A 27,599-nucleotide genomic window follows, 5' to 3' on the forward strand; every position below is an offset into this window, starting at 1 on the left:
CTGTTCCAAAGTCAGGATCCTCTACACTTTCCAAGGACTGAGTCCTTCAAACTCTACCCTCCGGGTAGAGAGGGTGTCTTTGCCTCAAGTGAAGAAATCAGGTACCTCTGAGTCTTGTTCATGAGTGAGGGTAGAAGGGACTGTGAGATCGACAGGCAGATCGATACGGTATCTGCGGTATTGCAGACATTGTACCGCACTGTCGTGGTGAAGAGGGAGCCGAGCCGGAAGGCAAAATTCTCAATTTACTGGTCGATCTGTGTCCCAACCCTCACCTATGGTCATGAACTCTGGGTAATGACTGAAAGAACAAGATAGTGTTCAAGCAAAATGAGATTCCCCAGGAGGGGGGCGGGGCTCAGCCTTGGAGGGGGTGAGGAGCTCACACATCAGGAAGGATCTTGAAGTGGAGACGCTGCTCCTTTGTGTCAAAAGAAGCCAGTTGATGGTTTGGGCATCTGATCAGGATGTCTCCTGGTCACCTCCCTGTGGAGGTCTTCCAGGTACGCTCAAATGGAAGAAGACCCGGGGTAGACACAGAACTCACTGGAGGGATTATGTATCTTATCTGGCCTGGGAACGCCTTGGAATCACCCAGGAGGAGCTGGAAAATGTTGCTGGGGAGAGAGATGTCTGGGTTGACTTGCTTAGCCTTCTGCCACCGCGACCCCACCCCAGATAAATGGAAGAAAATGGATGGATGGATGTTTCCACTTTAAATATGTTAGCATCAGTATCTTATAGCATCAAAGAAGTGTTGGTCTGGTAAAACTAGTGCCATAGAATGTTTATATTATATATTATCATAAGATGAATATGATTTTATGATTTGATAGAACACTAGACGTGGAAGGTTAGTACCGCCACCGAGTATATGGGCGGCACTCTTCCTATGACATAATCAAGCACACTTACTAGCCTGTCCCAGATGTGTGTTCAGGAGATGCCAGGGAGGACTCTGGCCCTGCCTCCAAGTGTCCTGACTCGGGAAGGTCCTTTCTATAGAGCAAGGATCCTGGACTTTGAGAAACAGCTGGAGTTTCAGGCTAGTAATGCCACACTGTGAGCCAGTTTCTTCCATTGGATGTCACTGGTGTGGGACATTCTCACTCTGGTTTCCATGACAACAACAGGAGCCAATCCTGTGCAGATGCTACTTGCTGGACTTTTTCCACTCTTACACATACAAACACTGTTGCTCTCCCACTACAAACAGACAAAGCTGAATGGACTACAGAGGTCACTGCTGCTTCAGTCAACACTTTGAGGTCACAAACCCCGCCTCCTAGGTTGGACGTTTAGGACGAACAGGTGGGTGGGACGTCTTTGAAATGGAAACCATCACTGCAGGGGATCGGCTAAAAAATTTCTACACGTGTCAAGGACATCGTTGTTCCCGTTTCACTCGTGCAGTAAGGGGCTGACTGTAGTTAACATAACATGGCATGCTGTATACCAACAGATCTCAACTTTCTCACGCAAGGCACACCAAAGATGAACCCAGAATCTCAAGGCACACCACAATATATCAGTGTGACACAGCCTCCTTTATTATGGACCAATTCCAAGACACACCTAGACTAGTCTCAAGGCACGCTATAAACAGTTAACAGTGTTTCATGTAGACCTAGATATTTTTAAGAACCTAGCATGTGTGGACAGTAGTATCTAAAACTGAGAAGGAAAAATTATAAGAAATGCCCGCCTATGTGTGAACTAGACTTGAGTCTACTGATACGCCATAAATTTCAATAATTTTTTAACAATGCAAGTTCATTCCAAAGAGCTTGTATGTTGGAAAATACTGCTTCTACTTCACAGATGCTTTTGGGAATTGATTCTCCATTGATTCTCAAAAAACCTGTGATGTGCTTTTATTTTGAAGGATATGTCTCTATCCCTTTTCTTCATTACATCTTTTATTCCATTTCTAATCCATACTGCACCATTTTTCCATTAAAAGCATTTAAATGACTGCAAAACATAGAAACTTTGGCTCGCATTTTGTCTTTAAGAATATGGTGGTGGGTCCTGATGCAGGACCAGTTGAGAACCACTTCTTTATGGGGCAGAATAGATTGTCTCGAATCTCTTTGAGGCTCTTGTCTTTGCTTTGGAAAAGCACAAAGATCCTCTGTAGCCTCTTGGAACCTGGGAAAATTCCTGCTGTAGGGAGGTAGCTTTAACCCTCACATAGTTTAAGATAACTCCTCAGAGCTGGCAGAAGACCACACTGGCAACATGAATTGATTCTTTCTGATGGCTTAATTTTTGCCAGTCAAATACAGCCAAAGACATTCATTCTATAATGTTGACTTATAGATTATCAAAGAGTGCTGCAGAGCAAGAAGACAGCTTTAAAATGGTAATTCTTTAAAATCCACTTTGTGGGGCGCAGATGGCCTAGTGGTTTAAGGAACGCCCCATGTACGCGGGCCACCTGGGTCCCAGTCTAGCCTGTGGCCCCAGTGTTCGTAGCCCTCACTCTAAAAGCCAAAAAAAAACAAAATATATCTTAAAAAATCCACTGTGTAACACCCTTATTCATAAAAAAGATGCAGGAGTGCATGTACAAAATGACTCACTGACATCCAACAGTGCCCAGATAAAGTGACAGCTGCTGTCTCTGTGTGGGTGACCCAGCGAAGTTTAATGATTAAGATAAGAGATATTTCCATCAAACTGCTCTTTGGTGTGCTTTTATTTTGGAATCTTTCTCAATGCGTCCCATCCGGATAAGAACCGGCTTTTAATCTGAGCAAAATGTTTAATAACGCACAGTGCAGATGACTTTTGACTCGTCCAGTGAGCTGTCTCTGACTTTTTAAACTTAAATAGGACATTACGGAGTGGGAGTGGACTTATTTTACATCACTGTGAGAGCAGGAAGACGCTAGGGAGAGCAGCATCCAGCTACTGCCCTGCTACAGTAGCGTAACTAAAATGTGCCTTAAAGGAGCATGTGACTGATGCAATTCAAAAAAATGCAAATTTTAAAAATCTAATGCCCTTATTTCAGACCAATATTACATCTTAACTATCGTGTTAACTATATTTACTAAAGTCACCAAAATCTCTGTCACCACTGTAAGCTGCTGACAGTGATTCTGGTCTACTGTTTCGTCATTTCTTCATGAGTTTTTGTGTGACTTTTCTAATTCCAAGCTCTTACAGACAACTTCCAGCCCTAACGCTGTAAATCTGTGTTCACACTGGAGCGACTGATCTGAACTCAGACATAAAGCCAGCTGTGAGTGAGGCTGACAGGCAGTGGGATGGTGGTGGTAGTGTTGGTGGGGGTGATTTTTGGGGGGGTTGATGGTGGTTCCCTACCTGGTCGGCAAACTTTCCCAGCCTGTGAGGCTACAGCAGCAAAGAGGGGCGAAGAGGAGGAGGAGGAGGAGGGAGGGGGGGAGGTGGAGACAAAACCAAGTATGAGATATGTGGGCGGGGTTATGATTAAAACAAGGAAGAAGGAGGGGAGGGAGTAAAAAAATGTCAAAATGGAGAAACTCAAAGAGACAAAAGAAGCAGTCAGAACTGAAACAAACGTTCAGCCAGATGTTAGTTTAGTCATTTAGAGCCATGGGAGACAGTAACAGAGCAGAAGCCCAATATACTGTGTAATATTAGTCATTCAGCTGTAATATTAGTGTATATTGACTCTGTTTACCAGGTTAGAGCCATGCACAGAGAATGCTATCTTCTGACCATATCGGCTTTTATCTTCATCATCTTACCAGTTACATAAAAAATTATCTGCATTCTAAGAAGAAATCTGAAGCAGATGACATTAGATCCAGTCATCTTTATTTTTTCTTTGGGCTTCAAGAGCGTCAAAGAAAAACTTACAACAAACCTGGGGTAAAAAGCTCCAACAGTTCCAAGCATGGTTGCAAATTAAGAAAGCAATGATCAGCTTGAAATGGATGATGAACCATAAAAACACACAGAGATAAAATTGAATGTCTCAATGTTGGTTTGTTTGAATAAAAAAAAACAGACAGACATATAAAATGTGGCTTTATTTTAATGTTTTATCCTAATAATGAGGTTCTTATCCCACCAAAACCTTCAGTTTATGCCTGACAAACCACTGATGTTGCTGGCTAATACCATGTGTCTGCAGGATAACGCATTGAGATCACATTTTTGAGATGTTAAAGCTAGAAAAGAACAAGTTTCAAGTGTCTTGCTGCATAGTTTTAATGCAATACAACCAAATAGCACTCACATACTTCCAATTTTTTTAACAACTTCCTCACATCTGCCGGTCTCCTTAAATTCCCAACACTGTCCACGAGGTTTGCATGTGTCAATAATCATGTTCAGCATGTTTTGCTGCATGCAGCTCCCGCACGTGTCTGCAACATTACTGCTTCCACATCAGTTTTACTTTAATAAATCTCCCTTCAAGTGATTCAGCGTGTAGTGGAACTGTGCCAGGAAAAATTCGAAGTAAAACCATCCTGTTCAAACAAAGAGAGTTTTTACTAAAGAAATGCTAAAGCGTAGGTGTACTCGAATGGTGTTTTTTTTTCCGTTGACATTTTGCACCAGTTTGGAAACAGACAGCCTCATTATTAGTAGAGTTAGAGAAGAGCTTAGCTTGTGGCTGATTGGAAACATGTTCTGCCAATGTGGACGTACATATATGCTACAACATGGTAAATATGGCTGTTGATTTATCAGTTTCCAGTCTGTTTTGGCTAAGAACTACACGTGGGAAAATAAGGCAAGCCCTCTATTATCTAGAATCTCCACCAGTGTGCATGAGATGTGGCACTCAAGGCTGTTGCACACTGAGTCTGTTTTTTTCATCAGAATTTTTTGCACGTTCAAAATAAAATCGAGCTCAGGTTGTTCTAATTATGTTTGCACACTTAGGCTGAAATTTTCTTCCATCATATTTTTTTCCAATTGCATTCGATTTTATGTGAAATTTCGCATCAGTCCAAGTCATTGAAATTGTTGATTAATGATTCAAAACAGTTCCCCTCTGCTTCCTTCTTGCGTGCTCACCACCGCCCATCCCCTCCTCTCTCTCTCTCTCTCTGTCGCACCGAAACCTCCCTTAAAAGACAAAAGTTTGCTAATTCATTGTGTGAATATCAACCATGGATAGATGGACTGACAGATAGATGGGTGATTGATGATTCAGGTTGGCGCCTGTTGCTTTAGTCTCTCTTTCTCACTCACCCCCGCCCAACCCCTCCACTCTCTCTCCCTCTCTCGCACTGAAACCTCACCTTAAACACCGTAGTTTGTAGCCTACTCACAGGTCACAGCAGAGGGTGAATTATAAAGCTGCTCTCTATCTCTGCAACTTGGCTCAGCACTATGAAGCATGAGAGTGTGCTGTATGAAGCTCTCTGTCGGGATGGATCCAGCGGGATTTTAAAGGAGTGGCAGAGCCACTGACTCGCAATATGAAACAATTTGCCACACTCTGCAGGCTGCAGATTCACTGCATAAAGCATTACAGTCCAGGCTTACTGTTATAAATTCAAATGCATCAGTTCAGCCAATCAAGCTGCAGCACCAGAAACTTTCTAAACAGGCAACTCCCTGTGCAGTCAATGCATTAACACAGACTTACATCAGATTCAGACAGCAGACACCAAGTGGTAATTCTTAATGCTTTGTGTGGATGTTCATACTGAACCTGATATCTGATAGCTCAAAGTGTATATGAAAATAGTCTGAGATACCATGGATTGGTTGTGCTGATGCAACATGTACCGGCATGCATTAAAGAACGGGTCTGCTAATAAACAAAAACATGGCTTTATTTATGTCCATCAAGCTTCACATAGGATGTTGGTAATAGCAGCTCTTCTCAGAGACAGATTATTCTTCTCAGTGCACTACTAAGAGCTGTTGTTTCAGCTCTCAAATGGCTCTTCATTTGGTACCATTTGCCAATTTCATGTCTTTATAACAACAACAAAAATTTTAAAAAGGACATAATTGCTCAACTGGTATCTGGCTAACAAAAGGAGCCTGCTCTTTTACTGTGTATGACGCATCAACGTCTTTGTATCTGTCATCTTGAATTTAGTCGCCATTTCAGTCCAGCCAGTACTAAACAAGACTTATTTGCTTTACAGTGTATCACTGTGTCCTTTAAAGCACGATTATGGCAACATGCGGGAGAAAAGCTGTTAAAAAGGCAGAGATAGCCTCTTAGCTCGTGGCTAATTTGCGCCCATTCAATCTTAACAGCAGCAGCTTCCCTGCACGCAGCACACACAGATACCAAGCCGCAGCAAGAGAGCCATAGCAATGACGCATGGACTGTTGTTCTGACTTCAGGTCACTACTGAAGATGTTGAGTTAATGAACAGTATGGATACACGTACTAAAGTGCAGCTATTAGGTATCCAAACGCATCATTACTGAGCACACAAGAAGGAATTACCACAAGAAGAAGAAAGAAGCAGAGAGGTCTGACTGACCTGCAGGCAGATTGCCAGGTTGACTCTGCAGCCGAAGGAGGTGCTAACAGCTCGAGGGTGAAGTCCCAGGTCCTTGAAGAGTTTGGAGAAGGACTGCGTCAGCGCCGTCCTGGGACGCTCTTCAGCTACAACCACACAAGTCCTGACCCGAGACAGGTCCACCCCTCGAGACTGGAGAAGGGAGGAAGCACGGTTATAATTTCCTTTTTTCCTATCATCTAAAAGTTTTCTGGATTTCCTCTTGGTAAAATGTATTACATGCTGACAGCACAACCATAAAATCCACCACACAGCGCTTTTCTTTTACCTTCAGGGCATCAGTCTGCAGGCCGAGGCCTTTGGTGCACAGCTCCATGACGCTGTAGGAGCAGAAAGTGTCTCTGACTTTGTACTGACTGACAGCTGAGAGCCACAGAGCCGGGTTCACCTCCAGCTCGGACGGAGGGATCAGGATGGACTGGTGACCTGAGTACACACTGCAGAGGCAGAGATGGCAGACAAGACAGAGGAAGAGTACAGAGGGTTCATTTTGTGGTAGGGATGGTTAAAGAAGCAGAAAAGGTCTGCATACCAGAAGAAGGATTTATTTTCAAACAAGGGACGTTTCAATCTTTCTCAGACTTACCAGGAAGAGCCTGTTGCTCAAATATTTTTTAAATTCCTTAAAAATACCACAAAATGTCTCAAAAAGCCCCCAAACTTTCTGAAAAAAAGTCCCAACTTTTAAACAACAATTGCCCCAAAAAATTATATTAAAATTCCTGAAAATTCAAGCAATCTCAGAAAATTTCACAGCAAATTAATCCAATATTCCCAATCAAATTCCACCAAATAAACAAGTAAATCCCCCAAATTCAATGGAAAATTACAAAAAATGTCATACAAATGAATCCCAATAACCAAACAGGCTCCCTAAAGTTTCCAAGACACTTTCTGAAATATTCTTGATTTAAATAACAATTTCCCCCAAAATTCCAAGAAAAAGTCCCAGTTTCAAAGCACATTCCATCCAAAACTTCCAATCCCATTTCCAAAAATGTAAACATATCTTTGTCCAAATTCCCCAGAAAATTATGATGAATTTTCCCCCCAAAATTTGCACAAAAATTCTGTTAAATTCCAAAGGGAAATTCCTCAAAGATTTCCAATCAAATCTACAAATGAATTCCCCAAATTCTAATGAAAGTATCCAAAAACTTCAAAGCAATTTCTGCAAAATAAATAAATAAATAAATAAATAGATGAAATCCAAAAAGTCATGAAAATACTGTTGCAAATCCCCCCAACATTCTGTGAAAATATCAAACTTTTAGAAGTTCTGGACAATTCTAGCAGAATTTATTATTATTTTGTGGGAAGGCCAAAACATGATGCCCTCATGTGTACATGCAGGGTCTCTGGAGGATATGTTGCTCTTTCATGCAGACTTGTTTTTGCTTCACCGCGTTCATTTGTGTTTTTCTGACCTGCAAAGGCACCAGAGGACGAAGCCCAGGCCGCAGTACGGGTCCAGGCAGATGGCGACCTCCCTGGATGGATAGAGCTCGCACTGCAGCTTGATGGAGCGGCAGAAGGCACTGGTGGCTGTGTGAGACATCTGGACAGCAGATATGCAAATATTTCTTTTTATATTTTGTATTTGTGCAGTCTTACGTGAAGCAGCAAATTAAAACTAAACTTAAGTGTCAGAATTTATTATCATCTAACCAGTTCCACATAGACAGCATAAAGCTGTTCAAAAATGCAACATTAAACTAATACTTTAGCTTTGAACCTGAAAAGTGACATGAGTAGGACGTGTTTCAGGTTTTGTTTGGTGTTTTGTATGCCAGTGTTTACCTTGACTCCAGCGAGCATGCCCGTGGTGGAGACGCTGAAGTCCAGGTAGGCCAGGGTGTCGGGGTTGGACGGTTTATACAGCAGAGGAGGTTTCTTCTTTGGCAAATCGTCTGCAAAAGAGAAAAAAAACCTGCCTCATCACTGCTGTTTGACATGTAAAAAAACATGCTTGTGTCCTGACCAACATTGGTGCATTTATATATCACATCCAGATGAACAAAAAACTAATTTACTGTCCTTTAAATGCATGCACAGGAACTGAGATCACAAGAGGTAAGGGCCAGGTGGATAAAGTGTTTTTGGAATTTTGCCAAAGTGCCATATAATTCATTATAATTCTGCAAAGCTGATCACAATCATCCTAAATCTTTACAGATATGATAACGACACCCGCTTGAACACATTCATACTTTTTAGAATATATTATTAGTTCTCATTCCTACATGGTTGGTCAGATCTTCCTAAAAATTGTCATGGAACAATCCTAACACCATGGGCATTGTGCCAATCCAAGTCTCAAAGGCCTGGCGCCATGGCAACGCCTTGAAGGTCTTCAAACAGGAGGTAGGTTTTATAAGAGCTTCCCATGCTCATATGGTCACAATACCTCACTCTTAGGCTGATGTCAAAATCCCTACAGGAAGTCGACCATTTTCATATCAGTGTTTAATGATTTAAAGGATCTGTATCTGAATGAACCCCTCCTAGGGGCTTCATCTGTTCAACTCCAGATTTTTTATGCTCATTCTAGACAAGATGAAGATCTACAGTTGTGCTCACCATTACCTCCCAACATCGAACGTGGCCACAACTGAGGGCCAAAGTTGAGCTACTTTTGCAGTTGGCCAACACTATTATTCCTGACAGAGGTGCTTGTTTCCCCATTAAACCTAGTCTTATGTTCTTTAAACTCAACACAAAAAACCACAGTCTTGGACTTAACCTGGCAACATGTAAATATGTTACCACAGCGCCATCTAATGACAACAGGAAGTCAAACACTTTAGTCATTTCATCACTATTCTCTCGCCATTTGCACTAACTAATGCAAGGAGTTTCTACACCTACAGCAACACAGCCTCTAATGGTAGCTCAAATTATAATAATACAAACCATTACTTGTTTGTTGGTGGTCTGATGGATGTTTAGTTTGTGTCTGCAGAGTTGGCAAGTAATTTAGCAATGTATGGAGTGATACTTGTGCAATCAGTTTTACAGATAATAAGGAGAAAGCCCTGTGACAGCTGGAAGGTTTGAAGGTCTTAACTTAAATGATTACATTTTTGATGATCAGTAGCCTCCTCTGTGCAAAAAATGGATCTTTTTCAATCTATTTCCCATCTTTCTCAGGGCCTGTATGCCTGTATGTACCTGTGTCCATGACAGGAGGCCATGTCCGGACATCCACGGTGGCCGAGGCTTCCTTCGACCGCAGCAGTTTGCAGATGAGCTGAGTGGTCATCACGCACACTGAGCGGCTCACCTGAGGGGGGACAGACAGATAAAATCAGATTGAATACATCAGCAGGAAGCAGTCAAACAAACAGAACAGCCTCCCTCTGAAACAAAACGGTTAAACTGGGCTTTGTGTGAGATTTATGGCCGAGTCACTGCAGCTCTGACCTCCTACATCGCCTCCTGCCAGCTCCACTAAAAGATGAACGAGCCTGGTCCTCATTCAGCGCTCGCAGTCATTCATTCTCTCAGTTTTCAGACTGCTGGCTTCTGTCCCGGTGTCTGCAGGCTGTCGAATCCTTTAGCCCTTTGCTCCGTCTCTCTTTGGTTTCCAAATGAGCTGAACACAAGTGATTTCAAAGCCACAAGGCTGATCTGTTTCTCAAAGCTAAACTCCTGGTGTTTGGTACCCAGTTTCCTGAACTTAAAGACCCTGAGAGGAGTTTTTAGCAGGTTCTAAAACAGCCGGGTATCAACACTGAAACGTGGAAAAGAAATATAGCTACACTCCTGCTGTTCTAAGAGCCTCGAGATGCAACCAAGATATAATTCTCTTAGTTTGATTTTCTTTTGAAACATTTCCTAAATGTATTTTAGATGTTAATTATTTGTAACTCTAAATATCTGTACATAAATCTCTGTAAGTTTGCTCACAATTTGAAAAAAGCATGGGGGAAAGAAAGCATACTTTTATTTATCTTAGTGCAGATTTAATGCTCATAATCCATAGATTATAACTCATTCACAAACCCCAATACTCAGTAAAGTCTAAACCTCTCTTCAGTCAAATAAAGGGTATAAGAAGACACACTTTATTGATTTTTCAAATATCCACACATTCAAAATTTGATGCCTGTGACATTCAGAAAAAAAGCTGGGACAGGAGCATGGTTGCCCCTGTTGTCTGCATACATCACTCTGTAATCTTCTGAAGACTAAAAACACTCACTGTTAAAGTACTGAAAGTGGAATTATTTCTCATTCTTTCTTGATGGCCATCTTAAGTTGGTCAACAGTGCAGGGTTTCTGTTGCAAAATTTGCTCTTAAAATGCTCCATCCATTTTCAAGGTTGCCCTGCCTCTTTCACAGTGAAGCCATGCTGTTGTAACTGGTTCAGATTGTGTCTTGGTATTGTCTCGCTAAAATAAGCAGGGATGTCTCTGAGAAATCATCTGGATGGAAGCATATGTTGTTCCAAAACCTCTGAGTAGTAGCCCAGAATTTCCACATACACCGCTGTCGCCATACTCCCCAGCACAGCAGTTTTGCTCAGTCCAATGGCAGCACAATGCAACATTGTCAAATGTAACACTGTGCAACCCAACGCAACGCTATGCAGCGCAGCAAAGCGCAGTGCAACGCAACACAGAGCAAAGGCAATGCAACGATGTGCAATGTGACAGCGTAATGCAATGTAGTGCTGCAAATTGCAACGCAACTCAGCACAGCTTGTGATAAGAGGATCGCAGGAGAACTATGAGTTCACCAAGAAACAGAACGTCCACTGTGGACTAATTTGAAGGTTGTCATAATTTTGTGCCTTTTGTTGCTTTTTGGGGTTGATTTCAGTTCATTTCAACTCCATAATTTCATTTCTTCCACCATAGGTGAGTACATTATGAAGTTAAAGGTTTTGTGTTTTCTGCAAAGGATTTGTGGTTTTTCCACCTCAAAAGTTAACTTATCTATGGTGCTGGCTCCACGGTAGCTGTGTGACCCTCTGACCTCCCCGTGACCTTTTGCCTGTGCTGTAGGATGAGATGTAATGTTGATATAGTGATGATTTATGATTAGCAGTCCGTGCTTTGTGTTGGCGGATACTTTGCATGTTTCTCAGGCTGTTTTGATCCATCTGCTCAATGTGGAGACCCTCGCCACGGGCACTAATACACCCCCACACCATCAAAGATGTCTGCTTTACAACTTTGCATTAATAACAACCTGATTCTTTTAATAATAAAAATGGACTGTAGATGGTCAAATCTCAAAATTCCTTCACGGTTTTCTATAATATGGAGAACCTTGGGACTGAACCTTTCAGGAGTGCTTTTTTAATTCCCAATCCCAGTGATGCCACCTGTTACCAACTAACCTACCTGTAGAATGTTTCAGGTGTTTTGAGCACTCCACAACACTCCCTGGCTTTTCTTGCCCCCATCCTAACTTCTTTGTAACGTTTTGCTGGCATCAAATTCAGGATGTGTGAACATTTCCAAGATAATGACACATTTTATCAGTTTAAGGATTTGTTAACCACTGTTTTCCATTTTTATTAACATTTTATCCAGCGCTCCAGCTTTTTGGAATTGGGATTTGTAGTTTCAGGCTGGTACGGATTTGAAAAAAGTAGCAAGTGTTTTTACCTCCACTATCATTTTGACGGTCGGCAGCGTGGTGGTGATGTTCTGAGGATGAGGCGGTCGCACAGTGATCGGCACACAACCGGCGTACAGACAGCCGTAAAACGCCACGATGAGGTCGATGCCTGAAAGAAAAGAGAAGAAGAAGAGACGAAATTAAAGAAGAGTTGTGGACGGAAAGGAAGTGCCATAGACGAGGAGAAAGATGGAGAAAGAAGGATCAAGAGGAAGGAGAAGTGGTTAGGGATGGAGGGGAAGAAAAAAGGAAAGGATGGAGGAACGCTTAAGAGACAAGGAAAGGATTAAAAAAGTAGAAATGAAATGCCAACAAAGGAAAGATAAAGATGACATGAGGAAAGGATGTAAGGGAGGAAATGAGGAGAAAAAGAAACACTTGTAAGAGGAAATAGAAAAAAATGAGAAGGGGAAAGAAAGGACAGCAGGAGAGGCAGTAAGAGGAAGATGTGGAGAGAAAATAAATGGTCACCAGCACTCTCACAGTGGCGAGGAGGTTACTTATTGAGCGGAGATTAATCGAACTCGGCTTTAAGACAATCTCCTCATGTCTGGGAATTGTTCCTGCACGGCTGCTTGCACGGACACGAGGATGTGAGTCTCTGAGGGAAATTACAATCCTCTCTGCTCTATTTAGATTCCCCTGCAGCGTCCTCTCTCTTCGATCGTCTGAGCCACGTCACTCCTCATTTAAAAACATCCAGAGTTTGTCCTTGTTTATGTCAGCTGCCAAGATACAGGATATTCTAAAAGTTCTAGCATGTTTGAGCCAATAAACACTGAGTATATTATCCTGGAAGGTAAACTCAGACCATACACGCATACTAATGTAGAATCTGTACAAGTTGTTGAACATGTTTTGTTTGGTCTGTATGACCAGTCATGTGTCAGCAGACGTTGTTGTGTACAGGATAAGGTTGGGCAGTAAGCAGCAGCGGATTTTACTGCTGTTACTGAAAAGAAGAAAAGAGAGGAGGCACTGGAGGTGACTGAAAGTACAGCTTTTGAATCATCTGAGACACTCTGTACTTTTTTGCACTCATCCGGTTCAAACAAGCCTCAAGGCTCTGTCCTCAGACCGCTCTGTTTATCATTCACATTTCCTTCTTGGTCACGTCATCCACAAACAGTCTTAATTTTGATTTGTGTGCCAATGACACACAACTATATCTACACACAACACCATCCTCCCAACCAACAAGCTCAAACTGAACAGCAACAAAACAGCTCATGGTATGGCTCCTTCAGCACTGCTCAAGGGTGGAGATCTTGATCTGGACTGTAGTCCCATCCCCTCATCCTCTAAGGTCATCCTGGACCCCACCCTGTCCTTCCAGTCCCACATCAAATCTGTGACCAAAGCAGCCTGTTCTGTCTGGGTTACCCAAACAAAGCCCTGGACAGGCTGCAGTACGTACAAAACTCTGCTGCCAGGGTTCTCACCCACTCCAGGATCAGGCAGCACATTACCCACCCTCATCCACCTCTACTGGATCCCAGCTAAGGTCCTAGTCAAACACAAAGTCTTCCTTCTTACTTATAAATCCCTCCATGCCCCTCAGTACCTCTGACCTCCGTCACCCATTCCCAGAACCTCAAATCCTCAGATACTGGCCTTCTCACTAATCCTAACACCTGACCCTGTACCTGAGGAGACCGAGCCTTCAGGACTACGGCCCCTCATCCTTTGGAACATTTTCGCTGAAGATATTCACAATGCTCCTTCTGTTTAAAAAATCCCCAAGAACCACCTGACCACAGCCTACAATATCTCCTAAATCTAAGCCTCTCCAAACTCTCAACCTAGTGTTTGTCGTTGTGTTGTCTTGGCTTCTGTAATTTTGTGAACCATTCTTCGTTTCCATTAAAGGAGGGATGTCCAAATATGGAAATATATAAGGATGTTGGGGCCACTTTGATATCCACAAAGCAAGGTGTAAGACATTAATCAAGTCTGAAGCAGAATAAAGGAGGAGCTGGGGTGGAGGAGGGCTGCAAGAGCAGCTTTGCAGAGAGAGTTACACAGCGTGGCCAGTCAAGAGTAGTTTAAGTAAGAGCATGAGAATGACTGGCCAAGAGCAGGCTTAGAGCAAATCAGCCGGCCGTCAGCTGATGACGGCTTGCATTAGATCAGCTGATCGGGAAGAACTTGACTCCATGGCCTGCCTGAACTAATGCTAAACGCTTGATTTAATGGCTGACAGTGAAAACAGACATTTGGTTTCAGGTTTTTGAGGATGCCAGTTAGATTCCAGTGGTCCTTGTTTGGCCCTAACTACCACTGGCTCCACCCCTGGAATATTATTGATGCTGCTGTTGAAACTTATCAGGGAGTTAGAAAACAAGATATATTTTGATTTCCAATATTTTTTACCATGTACAGAGTTGTCCCAGTTTAGTCACAAAAAAACACATCAATAAATTCTTCTTGTTTCTAGAATTTGCTGCGGGCCAATCAAAATTGGACCATATATTGGACACTCTTGCATTAAAGGCACTATATAAATAAAAGCTATTACCATTATTCGGGCTCAAGCATCGGCCTGAGGTTGGCGAGGACCTTATTGTATCACATGCTTCATTTTTCTGTCAGAAAAATTACTAATTTGGGGGTTTTTACAGCTCAAAACTCACCAAACTTTACAGAAAATTGTCCCCCAGTGGAAATTTTGTAGTCCATCAAGTCCTTCAAGCAGGAGCCCCACAGGGGCCCAAAACGTGAGATAGTGGACTAGGTAAGAACTGCATGCATGAAAATTGGTACACATATGTATTATGATTAGAGGAAAAAAAAGTCTCTTGGAGGCCTCCTCTAAAACGCACAGAATGGTCACTACAAACAGCTAAAGGTCAAATCCTGGCGTTTTTGGGTGATTCACAAGTTTCATATTTTAACAAACTAGTCCGAGGGATTTCATCCGATTGACTCCAGAATTTTTTTGCTCACTAGATCTCAACCTTTCTCAACCTTTTCAGCCTGCAACCCCCAAAATAAAGGTGCCACTGTAAAGTTAAGCTGTGGTATCCATATATTATATTTAACCTGAATAATAACCACTCTTATCAAAGCAAAAAATATCTTTGTTATACATTTGTGCAGTTAGCAGTCCTCTTAAAAATATAAATCCCTTTTCTTAAAAACAGAATTAAAATGGGTTAATAGCAAAAAATGGTGGATAAGTTGGTGTAATTGGATTTTAAATGTAGCAAAAAAGGGTTAGAAGTCAAACAAAAAATAAAGAAAAGTGGCAAAAAAATCACCAAAACATGGCAGAAATGGGTTACTATGGTAAAAACGGGCATATGAAGTGGTAAAAAAAGGATTAAAGAGTGGCTGAAATTAATTTAAAGTGGCAAAAATGGTGGAAATTTGGTTAAATAGGGTGAAAAATTGCTATAAACTGCTATAAAATGGTTCACTGAGGCAGAAATTGGCTAAAATGGGTTAAACTGGCAAAAACGGTCATATCAAATAGTGAAATGTGGTTTAAGGGGGCATAAAGAGGGGTCAATAGTGGCATTAATGGGTCAACAGAGCCAACAATAGGCAGAAAGTGGCAAGAATTGGTTAATAAGGGGCAAAAACTGGCAGAAAAAGTGGAAAGGGTTTCAAATTTGACAAAAATGGGTTTTGAGTGGCAAAAATGTGCCAAAATTGGCAAAATTGGTTGGGAAAACGGATGAAAATGGGTTAAAATTTGGCAAGATTGGTTTAAAGTGGCAAAAAAAAAAAAAAAAAGATATTCTAGTTTCTTTAAGGCATCTGGTGACCCCCTCTTAGTGTCTCGCGACCCCCAATGGGGTCCCGACCCCAAGGGTGAGAACCACTGTACAACCTGGAGATTTAAAGTTGTGCTAACTGTGAGTTTTTACACTAGGGTAGGGCCATGACCAGAGCTTAACTTAAACTACTTTTTAAAAACTTTTTTACTACTTCTTGTAGTAAAAACACATCATTTATGCCTCAGAACTTTTTAATGCTTCAGTCAATCATCTCCAAACTTCACAGGGATGATCACACTTCTATCCTGAACACATCCATACATCAATATCAATATTTTGTCACAGCACCTCCTTCTAGCAACTGAAAATTCTCACCTCTGAGTTTTTAACTTTTCTTTCAGATATTGGCAGATTGCTAAAGGGTCCTGTCATTAGTTAGTACACTAATATCTGTCCATATATTTTTGGCTACTTTCTTTTATTAGCAACAAATCTACATGATTCAAGGGTCAGAAGCAAGGCCTTCAGATGCCACACTGTCATTACAAAGACATACCCAGACTGATCATGAAAATATTAAAACAAACAGAAACAAAAACATTAAGACACTGCAGCCTCATCCTGATCTTTGCTTACCTGGAGGGTAGACCAGTGCCACGTGGTCTCCGTCCTGTAGGTGGCCCCGTTCAGCCAGCATGCCTGCGATCTTCTCTGCCCTTTTATGAAGCTGGACACATGTCAGAGAGCTGGCTATCGTACCCTGCAGAGACAGAGAGATGAGTGACACTTTCAATCAGCGCAGTGTATCAGCAGATGTCATGTCAGATTTTCCGTTGCAGCATCACGGTGCCGAACAGCTGTAAACAAACCGGCGGATCATATTGCCATTATGCAAACTAACAGCACTGCCACACAAAGACCATCCATGCACAATCTCATACAGCGACTCCATCAGAACTGTTACAATAACTCCTCTTTGTCTGTGAGGTTGTTTCATACAAACAAACAGCCAAAGGAGTAAGAGGATTAGAGATTTTCTTTCTCTGAGTTTATGGACAAAAAAGCACCATTGTGAAAACCTTTGCATTGTTCCCTGTGGTCTTTTTCAAATCTGCAAGAAAAACTATGGTGAACTAAACAGTAAATAAATAAGGGTTGATTCTTTATTTTTCACAATGAAACAAGTAAACCAGACTCTGAGGTCAAGAGGACTTGGATCCAGGCCTGGGTCTCTGATGTGAAACCAGCCTGAGCACGGCCTTGTTCCTCCATACATAACAGACCTTCTTTTGTTTTATGGTTCTGCACTGTAGTCCTTGAAGACTTCTCCGTTAAAAGACCCTTGTGTGATCCACTGATGCAGCGGGGAGAGAGCTTTCTGTCCGCCGTCAAAATGGCGAGCTGTCTGGGTGTTTTGGAAACCAAGCTAAAGACGTGTGAGTTCAACCTGGCTTTTAAAGTCACAGTATGAATTTTTTCTCTGAAATATCTAAAATAATTTCATTACATTGAAGTCTTACAGAATATCAAATAATTCCCAATTTTAGAAGACAGGAAATTCTTTATTTTTAACAGGAAGTGTTTTTTTATGGAAGCTGCAGCAGGTTTGCTAACCTCTGACATGGAAACCCCCGCACTCTCAGCATTTCCAGCAAGTGAAGACCAGCCCTGTTCAGCCCCGCCCAGCTCTGAGGCCCATTTTTCAAAACTACTTCTTGTATCAAATTGAGGACTCTGTTCACTCAAAACGGCAAATTTACCAAAAAGAAAACTGAAGCTTTGTTTGCATTCATAAATCTCTAATAATGAGGGAGAAAAGCACTGAAAAGGACCTTCTGGGTTCCCTGGAATCAGTGCCCTTTTCTACTCCTGCTATTATATTCTGTCTGTTTTTTCTGAATCACCTTGGGCTCTGCTTTTAATGTATGAAAGGTGTTTTACAAATAAAGCTGAGTTGATTTTATATCATCCTTGATTACATTAGATTGCAAAGATATTCAAAATGTTGTGGCAGACTGGTTTAAATTAACCTGACACGCAACATAGACTGTTTCATGGATCCGTTGCATGAATTTATTTCACATTCAACAGGCAAACCTCCCCAGAAAAAGTGTTAGTGAAGGGCAGGACTTTTCAAAAAGTACTGGGAGGCTGATTGGACAAACGTTCCGTCTGTCACATTCATGACAAGCCAATCAGAACGACAAGACAAAATGCAGGCATGCACAGCTCCACTGCTAACCTGAGCCACACAGGCTATTGCTGCCACTCTGTTGGTGGATAAAATTCATGAAGAAGCCTGACTGGAGACGTGTTAAAACATCTGTCAGCGTGGCTCTCGTTTAATACAAAAATTTGGTCAAGGTCCGATTAAACTGAAACTTTCAAAATGAGGAGCTGGACTCAGCACTCTCAGGGGTTCAATCCTGATACGCAACTCTGACGGGGCAGTTCAATGCTAATGACGGCTACAGCAGAGCAAACCGAGTAAGAACAAACGCTTTTTCAGACAGGGCCAGATAGGGTTGGATTTTTTTCCCTTAATAAATAAAATCATCAATTAGAAACTGCATTTTGTTTTAACTTGAGTTGTCTTTGTGAGATTTTCAAATAGGTTTGATGATCTAAAACATTTGTGACAAATACAAAATCAGGAATCAGAAAGGGGGCAAATACTCTTTCACAGCACTGTATAACCCTGTTGTTTTCGTCTCTTGACTAGGGTTGAACGGCTGGCAAAAAGAATCTAAATGTGATTTTTTTCCCAATTGCAATTTATTAAGGTTCCTTATCTAATGTATTTTTCAACAAATTCAAGCAATAAATCATTCTATATTATAACCTACATTCAGTCAGGAACTCATCAGAGATTTAACCATCTTATCGCAAAATGGATCTACAGTTTGGCGGAGAAGACTGCTCCAAAAATACTCCGTGAGTTAGTCAAGCAGCTGCTTTGACTTTCCAGGGGTGCGTAGCTTGAAACCCCCACACAGATGGATACTAGGGATGTAAAGGTACGTGTATTCGTACTGTACCGATTCGGTACGGGCCTCTGGGTACGGTACAGATGGGTACTGAACTGATATATGTGGAACGAAGCTTACATACAAACAGAAAACCATGGCTCAACTGACTGTCACACTGTCCCGGCAACCACACAACCACAGCAAACAGCTACAGCCTGAATATTCCCGGATAAAAGTGTCCTGTTGAGGAACACTTTATTTCCCAGTAAAATACAGCAGTGGACAAAGACAACAACAGTAGCGCTGACATTATTCAGCAGCTGTGTCGCTGACAGCACATCATCCAGCGGACCAATCAAAGCATTTAAAAAAAGCACCACTCAAACAAGAACGTCACTGTAACGAGGAGGAACAACAAGAAGTCTCACCAGTCCGTTACGAAGTTCCCCTTATGATGTTTTTATTTTAACAATAGTGCTCTGGGGCCTCATTTATAAACGCTGCGTATGCACAAAAGAAAGCGTACGTCACTTCTAAGTCACGTTTGGGATTTATAAAAAACAAACTTGCACCTCCACGGCAGCTCTGACCCTGCCATACGCACAAAATCTGGATAGACGAGACACTGACCTCAACAGTAGAAGGATGAAATTAAAGACTGATGTGAGATTGAAACATTTGTGTGAAACAATCAAACATTACACATTTCACAACACATAACATATGTGAAGGATATATTTGCAAAAACGACAAAAAGAGGAAAAATTTACATTGATGCCCGAGGGAGTGTGTGAACGTACGCACGCGCACGTGCCCACACACATAGCCTTTATTATTGAATCGATCATGTTCTGTCATTGTGAAACAAACCCTACATGTTTTTATGACGTCCATTCACATAAACAATAAGGCAGACAGTAACCGTGCTCCCAAAATGTGCCATACAAATAAAGTTTTACATTTATAATAATTGAAATTAAAATGACATGATCAATGACATGATCGCTTCTGGCACATTTGGTGCATCCGTGTCCCCCTCCGCCTCCGTCACCACACCGCTCAGGAGGGATTCCCCAATGATCCCCGCCAGCTTGTGGTCTGTGGGGATGAGCTCCGATGTGCCCTTTCCCCCACCTGTTACACAGACACTCTTTCTATGGACAACTACTACTATTCGCCTCCACTTTAATGTCGGACCATTTCTTTTTTACTTCAGCCACAGTCCGACCCTCTGAGGCAACGTTATTTACAGCGTCAGCCACATGCTTCCACTCTTTCTGGCATTAGTGACGCCCACACTGTGCCCACCAAATAAGACTCTGCGTGTGTCCACCTCTCCTATTAATATCTCGACCTCACATTGAGTGGAATTTCTTTTTTTTTTTCGCTCGTTTTCCATCTTGGTCCATCGTGAAACTGATATCATTGAATATTCATCGAGGGCGTTCACCTGACCTTTTATAGGCACCATATGGGCGGGGTAAAGCGTTCCCTCACGTGCAACAACTTTAGAGTTGATTGTGATTTATAAATGGAAACAGGCGTAGGACGTGCGTGCGCACTCTGTTATAAATCTGAAAGTTTTTGTGCGTACGCATTTCCTGTAGTGATCTTTCCTACGCACAGTTTTATAAATGAGGCCCCTGGTATTGAGAATAAAAGTAGTTCTAAATGCAGCAGTACCTTCAACCGTCAGCCTCGGAGTAGGGGGAGAGGGGACTCCATCATGTCTGCAGCTGCATCACTGGTAAAGTAATCCTCAGATTTCACACAGCTCTAACCTCTTTATCCGCCTAGATGGGCTGTGAAAAGTTCTCCCAAACTTTGTAGTAGGTCCCATTGGTTAAAAAAGTAATCCAGTGCTGAAGTCTGTGTTGAAATCAGCAGGATAGATGCTAATTAGCATACTTAACAAGCTAACGCACGGTTGTATGATGATGTGTTCATGTTGGCTAGAAAACTTGGTGTTTAAATAAGTCAATATATCAATTAAAATAACCTAGTAATTCAAAAGTGTACTTATTGAGTAATATTTTTATTCATTGAAGAACTTTTGGAAGGAGGTTGCTGAATTATTAATAATCTAAATGTAATTTATACAGCCTATTTGTTTTAATACAATTTAATAAAATAAATAATAATAAATTCTGTCGTTCTGTCAATTGTTCCATACTGTTACACACCTGATAGATACATTATGACAGTGTGCACTGAAAACAACAACATTATTTCAGAAGCAATGAACCCATAGTAGCATGAATCTGAGCATGGGCGTGCAACAAGCTTCAAGCTATAAAGGAGGCGGCTGGGGTGGAGGAGATGAAGCTTAGCCAGCAGCAGCAGTGTGGTACATCTGCATAAATACAAGTAGGTATCAGTGAGAAGTACGTCATATTCAAATGGAACGCTGCGTTGGGAGAATGAGCTGTGATTGGCTGTTGGAGCTGAGGGGCAATAATTGGTATCAGCTGGCTATCAGCTGATCGTGGTTGATTAAGAAAAACAAATAATACACAAAAAGGAGGATTTCCGTAAACCATTCTTGATACACGTTAACTTAAAGAATTATCACAAGTTCTCTGATTAGTTAATTGCAGGTCATATAGCAATTTGATCTAATTTCTGATTAATTGCCCAGCCCTACTCTCGACATCATTGAAAATGAGAACATGCTCTCAATGATTCCTCGAGATTTAAATAAAGGTTGAATGAATATTTTTAAAGCGAGTACTCCAGAGCTTTAACTGGAGTAATAAACACACTGAAGTACTTTCACTTGTATTGGAGTAAAATTACACTAGGAGTAACTGTACTGTCACTCAAGCACTGAGGCTGAGGACTTTGTCCACTGCTGGTGACACAGAATTTGTTTATTAATAAGGTTTAAAAAATCTGACACTTTTCCTCCACTACATCCAAGCTAACCGCTACCTAATGGTAGCCACTGTTTCAGTCCAACTAAACCCCATCTGTAACGACTGCAAACTCATGCTAAAGAAGGTCGGCAGTAGAGCTACATCTTCTCTGTCATGAAAAGCCTTCAGTGTCTTTATTTACTGAAGAAATTTTTAAAGCTGAAGAAACGTGGTCCACTTCTGATAAATCTGCTGCTATACTAAAGCTAAATCTCAGCTAACTGCTACATCGGTTCCAGCTATTGCGATCGGCTACGTTACTACATGACTCCACCCATAGCTACCACCTCGCTCCCCTCTAATGACGCTGATTGGTCAGAGCCATGTTGTGGATCGGAGCTTTGCTGAGGATTTGCCTGAGGACAGTCTGGCACATCAGTTTGGGTGTAAGTGTACAGTATAGCTAATGAGTTAGCCACAAAACTCCACATCCATGTGTGTGTATGAGTGTGTTGTGAAGTCTCACCCTGGAGTTGAGCAGCGTGTAGAGGACGTGGTCTGGCGTGGTCTGAGCTCGCCACTGTAACACCTCTGACAGGAAGAGGAACTGAAAACACAACAAGAACAGACAGGAGCAGTGAGACGGAGGGAAGCTAGCGAGCTAAAAACACATCCATCAGTAACACTCAGTGTTGTTGCTGCTGGTCAGAAATCACCTCGCGCTCCAAAGCTCTGACGTTAAGCCCTATGACTTACCCCTGTCCTTCATTGTGTAGTTATGGACTCGTCAACCCTGATAGCCTTACTGTTACTGTATGAGAGCTTTCCAGGGTTGCCCTTTCCTCCACCAAAGCAGTTTAATCGTCTTTCTAAACATGAATCTCTCTTTATACTTGAGCAAACAACATGTAATTTGCCCCTTGTGCTGTGAGTCTCTATCACCTCCTACAGCCTCACTGATCATGTTGTTAATCTGAGTGATTCTGTAGTACACGGCCTCTCTCAGCCTGGAACATAACCCACAGTGTTCTCCTGCTGAAAACATCACTCAGCTCCCCGTCGGCTGAAGTTTCCTGTTTCAATGTTTAAACTCGTGTAGTCGACGAAACGCTCGCTCATTTTCTCACCGCCGGCCTCATGCATCACAAATCTCCTCGGGTTTAAAGATTTAGAGAGGGTTTTTCTCCCTGGGTGAAAACATCACTCTGCTGCTTGTCGGCTCGACTCTGAGCTTTCATCAAACTTTTACCACAGCAAATGAAAGTCTGCTTCATTTACGTTTCCTCCTTTTCCTTCCTGCTGCATTAAAATCCACTGTCCTGTGGAAGCAGTTTTCTAAATCAGCCCTAATGTGCAATGGCTGCAAATATATGAACCAGAAGCTCTTTTACAATACTGTCAATGTTTTCATAAAGCACAAAATGTCTTTTCAGACATTTAAACCCTCACATTTAAGCAGGAAAACCTTACTAGTCGTTTCCTGGATTTCAAACCTGATGTGTGGGGAGAAAAGCCTTTAGTGCCATAATTATTTATTTTAATATCAATGTTTTTAATGTGTCATCTCATAATGAAGTTTGAGAAATCAAACTCATGACACCAGAAGAAAAAAAACCTATGGAGAATGATTTTCTGCTGCTGTAAATCTTATATGAGACATGTTAAAGGCGCTCGTGTTGTTGTCCTAATTCTGCAACCTGGTCTGTATTTACATTTGTCCTGGGGCACAGTCATGTTTATGTCCACTGCCATGTCTGTGGGTAAAAAGTATGCAACATCTAGATCACCACACTTCCTGGCCGGCTTGCTCTCATTGGCTATTAACAGTATCGTATCATGCTGTCATCACAGATACACCAACGTGACACTGGAGACAGACGCTTAAGAACAGGTCACAGAGTGTGAGAGTTAATGGTGTTTTTTTTTCCCAGTGTGCTCTCCTCTTCTACTGCCTCTCCTCAAGGTTGCTGCCTGTCACCCCTTCTCTTTATTTTGTACACTAATGAGTGCCATAGCAGCTTCAATAACAGACAAATCTTAAAATTTGCTGATGATACGGTTATTGTTAGTCTTCAGGGGCCTGTTGTAGATGAAATTGTGGCCTGGAGTGATGAGTCTATGTGTCAAAATCTAAAGGCATGATTATTGAATTTAGGAAGTCTCCCTCGTTTCCACCACTAACTGTTTTTACAGGTGCTGGTATTGAAGAGCTACAAATATCTGGTTGTGGTCCTTGATAATAAACTGTGTTTTGAATCCCATGTTGATGTTACCTCCAAGAAGGTTCAGCAAAGATCGTTTGTTTTGATGAAATAAGAACACTACTTTGTTTGTTTGTCGATGAAATAATGTTGTAGATCACTGAAGATTATTTACATTTAATTTGGTGCAAATTTAGTTTAAATGTAATGTTTAAAATACTGTTGTAGATAGTGGATTTAATTTGGAAACAATATCAAACAATAGACAAATAGATAAATTAATATGAGAATTAAATCCTATAATTGTGTATAAATGTAAATTATTAAAGGATTTGATTTAAAACAGCATAAAGTAATTGCATTATTAATTAAAAACTGAACACTTAAAATAATTTAAGTAGTTTTAGTAAGATAACGTAAAAAATGCATTTCTGATGTGATTACCTAGGTTTAAATAAAAGTTGTATATCTATAAAATAAGTTAAAGTATTCTTAAATGATGCTACAACTGACTTCAAGTTACATAATCATTTGTTTGGATCCAACTGAATCTATTAACTGTTCTTTAATCAAACAGAACATAGTCAAGGGCTAAATAACAAACCATATTTTATTTCCTAGGTTGAGATTTATGCATATTTATTTATTTTCCTATGAGTTTTGTGAAATTAACACATCAATTGTCTATTCTGTTCAGGTTTTCACCCTACTCTTTTTGAAGACAAATACACCACTTTCCACATTATTATGCAAATGACATTTTTCTCTGATTTTCCTAAATATTAAAGCAAATGACAGTCAAAATATTTTTCAAGTCATCAGCCTTTAGAGCATACTTCAAATGTTTTTAAACAAACTTCATAATGACAACCATTATTTAAAAAAATAAAAATAAAAAACTCAAAATGCACTGTTTCACATTATTACACAAAACAGAGTTTTAAAACATTTTATAGGTTTCAAAGAACTGAAAATGGTCGTTTTTTTTTAATTTGCAGCATTAGGAGGTCATATTTACTGAAATCAAAGCTATTTCAATCAAAAACATCTTAACAGGTCAAGTTCCATGTTAACATAGGAGCCCTTCTTTGATATCACCTTCACTATTCTTGCATCCATTGAACCTGTGAGTTTTTGGAGAGTTTCTGCTTGAATTTCTTTGCAGGATGTCAGAATATCCTCCCAGAGCTGCTGTTTTGATGTGAACTGCCTCCAACCCTCATAGATCTTTAGCTTGAGGATGCTCCAAAGGTTCTCAGTAGGGTTAAAGGTCAGGAGAGGATGGGGGCCACACCATGAGTTTCTCTCTTTTAATGCCCATAGCAGCCAGTGATACAGAGATATTTTTTGTAGCATGAGATGATGCATTGTCAAGCATGAAGAAAACTTTGCTACAGAAGGAACTGTTCTTCTTTTTGTACCATGGAAGAAAGTGGTCAGTCAGAAACTCTATATACTTTGCCGAGGTCACACCTTCAGGGACCCTAAAGGGGCCTAACAGCTCTCTCCTCATGATTCTGGCCCAAAACATGACTCCGACCCTTGTTGAGAACCACAGCTGTAGACTAAATAGAACTTTGAATGCAAATGGTTGATGACATTTATTACCTATAAGAAGCATCAACATGAATTGCTTGTAAAGTTAATGAAGAAATGAAATGCTTTACCTTCTCTCTCTCCTTTTTATCTCCTCTCTCTTTGTGTGTCACAGTCCAGAGTCATTCAGCCCTTCTATTTTGGTGAAACAATCCTCTATACTGTTTTCTAGCTAGTCTGACCAGGTGACATCTTCTTACCAGAAACAACTCTTTCCTTTGATTCATCAGTCAGGTATAAATAAAGGCAGCATTAAAATGATTGGGCACATTTAATCTGTGGCTGCTGAGATCTGATCAGTCTATGTTATTTGCCCAAAGTCACTGTTTGCATCTAAAACTTCAACTCGTATGAAACCTCAGAAACCTGAGCTATGTTTTCAGATAGAATTTGTTGTGTGAAAACATAAAGCAGAAGAAGTTTTGCAAAGCAGCCACCTTGTCGGACAGCGTTATATGTTGTCATACTTTCTGCTATCATCAAAAGAAAAACACATCTGAGCTGCTCTTTGTGGTTTGTGCAGTGATGTAAGACTCGCTGTGACCTCAAGGTAAACTTCCAGAGCTCAACAGCAGCATGAGACAGAGCGAACTGGAACCTGCCCGCAGATAAAACCCCTGTTATCTTTAAGAGAGAGGAGCAGCATGTTAAACACCAACACAAAGACCCTCTGTGTGCTCTGCTGCGGATCTGAGTGTGTGTGTTTTAAATTCCAGGCCGTAGATAGAGATCAGGTCTCATACAGTTGAATTTGATCAGTTTGTGAGTACGGCTGATGAATTCTCATGTTAATAAACCCACCTCTGCAGCTCCGTTGTATCAGATTTCATTATCAGACCTGACGATCATTTCACTGAAACTAAACACGTCGACCACCTGCCTGATAAACAACTTCATGTCTCTAACATTACCTGAGTAAGAATGCTGCAACTGTTAAAACAGGATCTGAACCAGAAAACTGACATTGGCGATTTGCTTAGAGTGTCTTCTCTCTTTTCAAGCACACAGGAAAAATTCAAGATAAATATTTCTGCTACAAATATGGTATCTTTGTCTTAACTTTTAACCTTGTATCTTTCTGTCATTGGGATTATTTATTATCTCTATTAAATGCACATCATGTGCAGGATGGGTAGGTGTGATAACTGTGTGTCTGTGTGTATTGACAAATGAAAACAAATTTCCCAAAGAGGCCAAAAAAGTATTTTGTACTAGGTTGCACCATATTGAATCGTGTCTTGTCCTGTAATGTCGTGTTGTGTTGTAACATTTTAACCCTGCAAAGCAGATGGATACGCCCATTTCCGTGTTTCTCACTGGCGAATCCATCTTGCAAAGCTCCCATCTGAACTGTTTGCTCCCGGTTAGAAAGTGACAGGACCAATCAGGAGTAAGAGGCAGTACTTTTGGTGCTGCTAAAGCGCCAGTTTTATCAGAACTTGACGACATTTCTTGGTTAAAAGAAGAACAAAGAACAGCAGTGAGTTGTTTTCTTTTCAAAAACAACAAAAGTCGTGTAGTGACATATCTACCATCGCAGAGTTTACTCCTCCGTAGCGGCTATGTCTCGTGTTTTGTTGCTCTGATTGGCCCGTAAAGATGTGACAGACAGAGTGTTCATCCAATCACCCTCTGAGTTTTTTTCAAAGGTTCTGCCCTTTCCCAAACGCCATCTATGGGAGGTTTACTGGATGGATGTGTGGAACAAATCCATCTGGTGTGTCAGGTTAGTATTAAATTGTATTGTATTATAAAATGTATTGCATTGATTGTAATACAGCACCTCCCGTTTTATTATACAGCTTTATCGTGCCTTCTTATATCACATTGAAGAGCAGTGCATCACATTGTATCACATTGTATTATACTAAATTATTTTGTTTTATTGTATCATAACATGTATGGTAATATAACGCTGGAGACTGTGCTACACTGATACACTATATTACATTGTATTATTGTACCATAGAATACTGTATGGTATATTTTCATAATGCATCGTTGTGTATAGAATGTTGTGTCGTATTCAAGCGTATTGAATAGTATTGTATCATATCAAATCTTCTCGTATATTTATCGATTTGTACTATATCTTATTGTATTGAATTTTATGGTATCATACAGAGT

At 41.0% G+C, this 27,599-nt stretch overlaps 1 protein-coding gene across 5 annotated transcripts in view; it reads right to left on the reverse strand.

Moving 5' to 3' along the window:
• Positions 1 to 27,599, reverse strand: part of dip2ca (disco-interacting protein 2 homolog Ca) — a 287,916-nt gene that overhangs the window by 13,531 nt on the left and 246,786 nt on the right. For 3 of the 5 annotated variants that reach the window (XM_041803005.1, XM_041803004.1, XM_041803008.1), the window contains exons 24-32: positions 22,202 to 22,282; positions 16,488 to 16,611; positions 12,117 to 12,238; positions 9,669 to 9,780; positions 8,298 to 8,407; positions 7,925 to 8,055; positions 6,766 to 6,934; positions 6,459 to 6,629; positions 3,334 to 3,363 (exon numbers count right to left, since the gene is read on the reverse strand). In XM_041803005.1, the coding sequence (XP_041658939.1) occupies positions 3,334 to 3,363; positions 6,459 to 6,629; positions 6,766 to 6,934; positions 7,925 to 8,055; positions 8,298 to 8,407; positions 9,669 to 9,780; positions 12,117 to 12,238; positions 16,488 to 16,611; positions 22,202 to 22,282 (1,050 nt within the window). The remainder of the gene's footprint in view (positions 1 to 3,333; positions 3,364 to 6,458; positions 6,630 to 6,765; positions 6,935 to 7,924; positions 8,056 to 8,297; positions 8,408 to 9,668; positions 9,781 to 12,116; positions 12,239 to 16,487; positions 16,612 to 22,201; positions 22,283 to 27,599) is intronic. The other 2 variants (XM_041803007.1, XM_041803006.1) reach the window with 1 other exon arrangement.

Source organism: Cheilinus undulatus, linkage group 13 (genome assembly GCF_018320785.1).
Source record: "Cheilinus undulatus linkage group 13, ASM1832078v1, whole genome shotgun sequence".
NCBI classification, from domain to species: domain Eukaryota; kingdom Metazoa; phylum Chordata; class Actinopteri; order Labriformes; family Labridae; genus Cheilinus; species Cheilinus undulatus.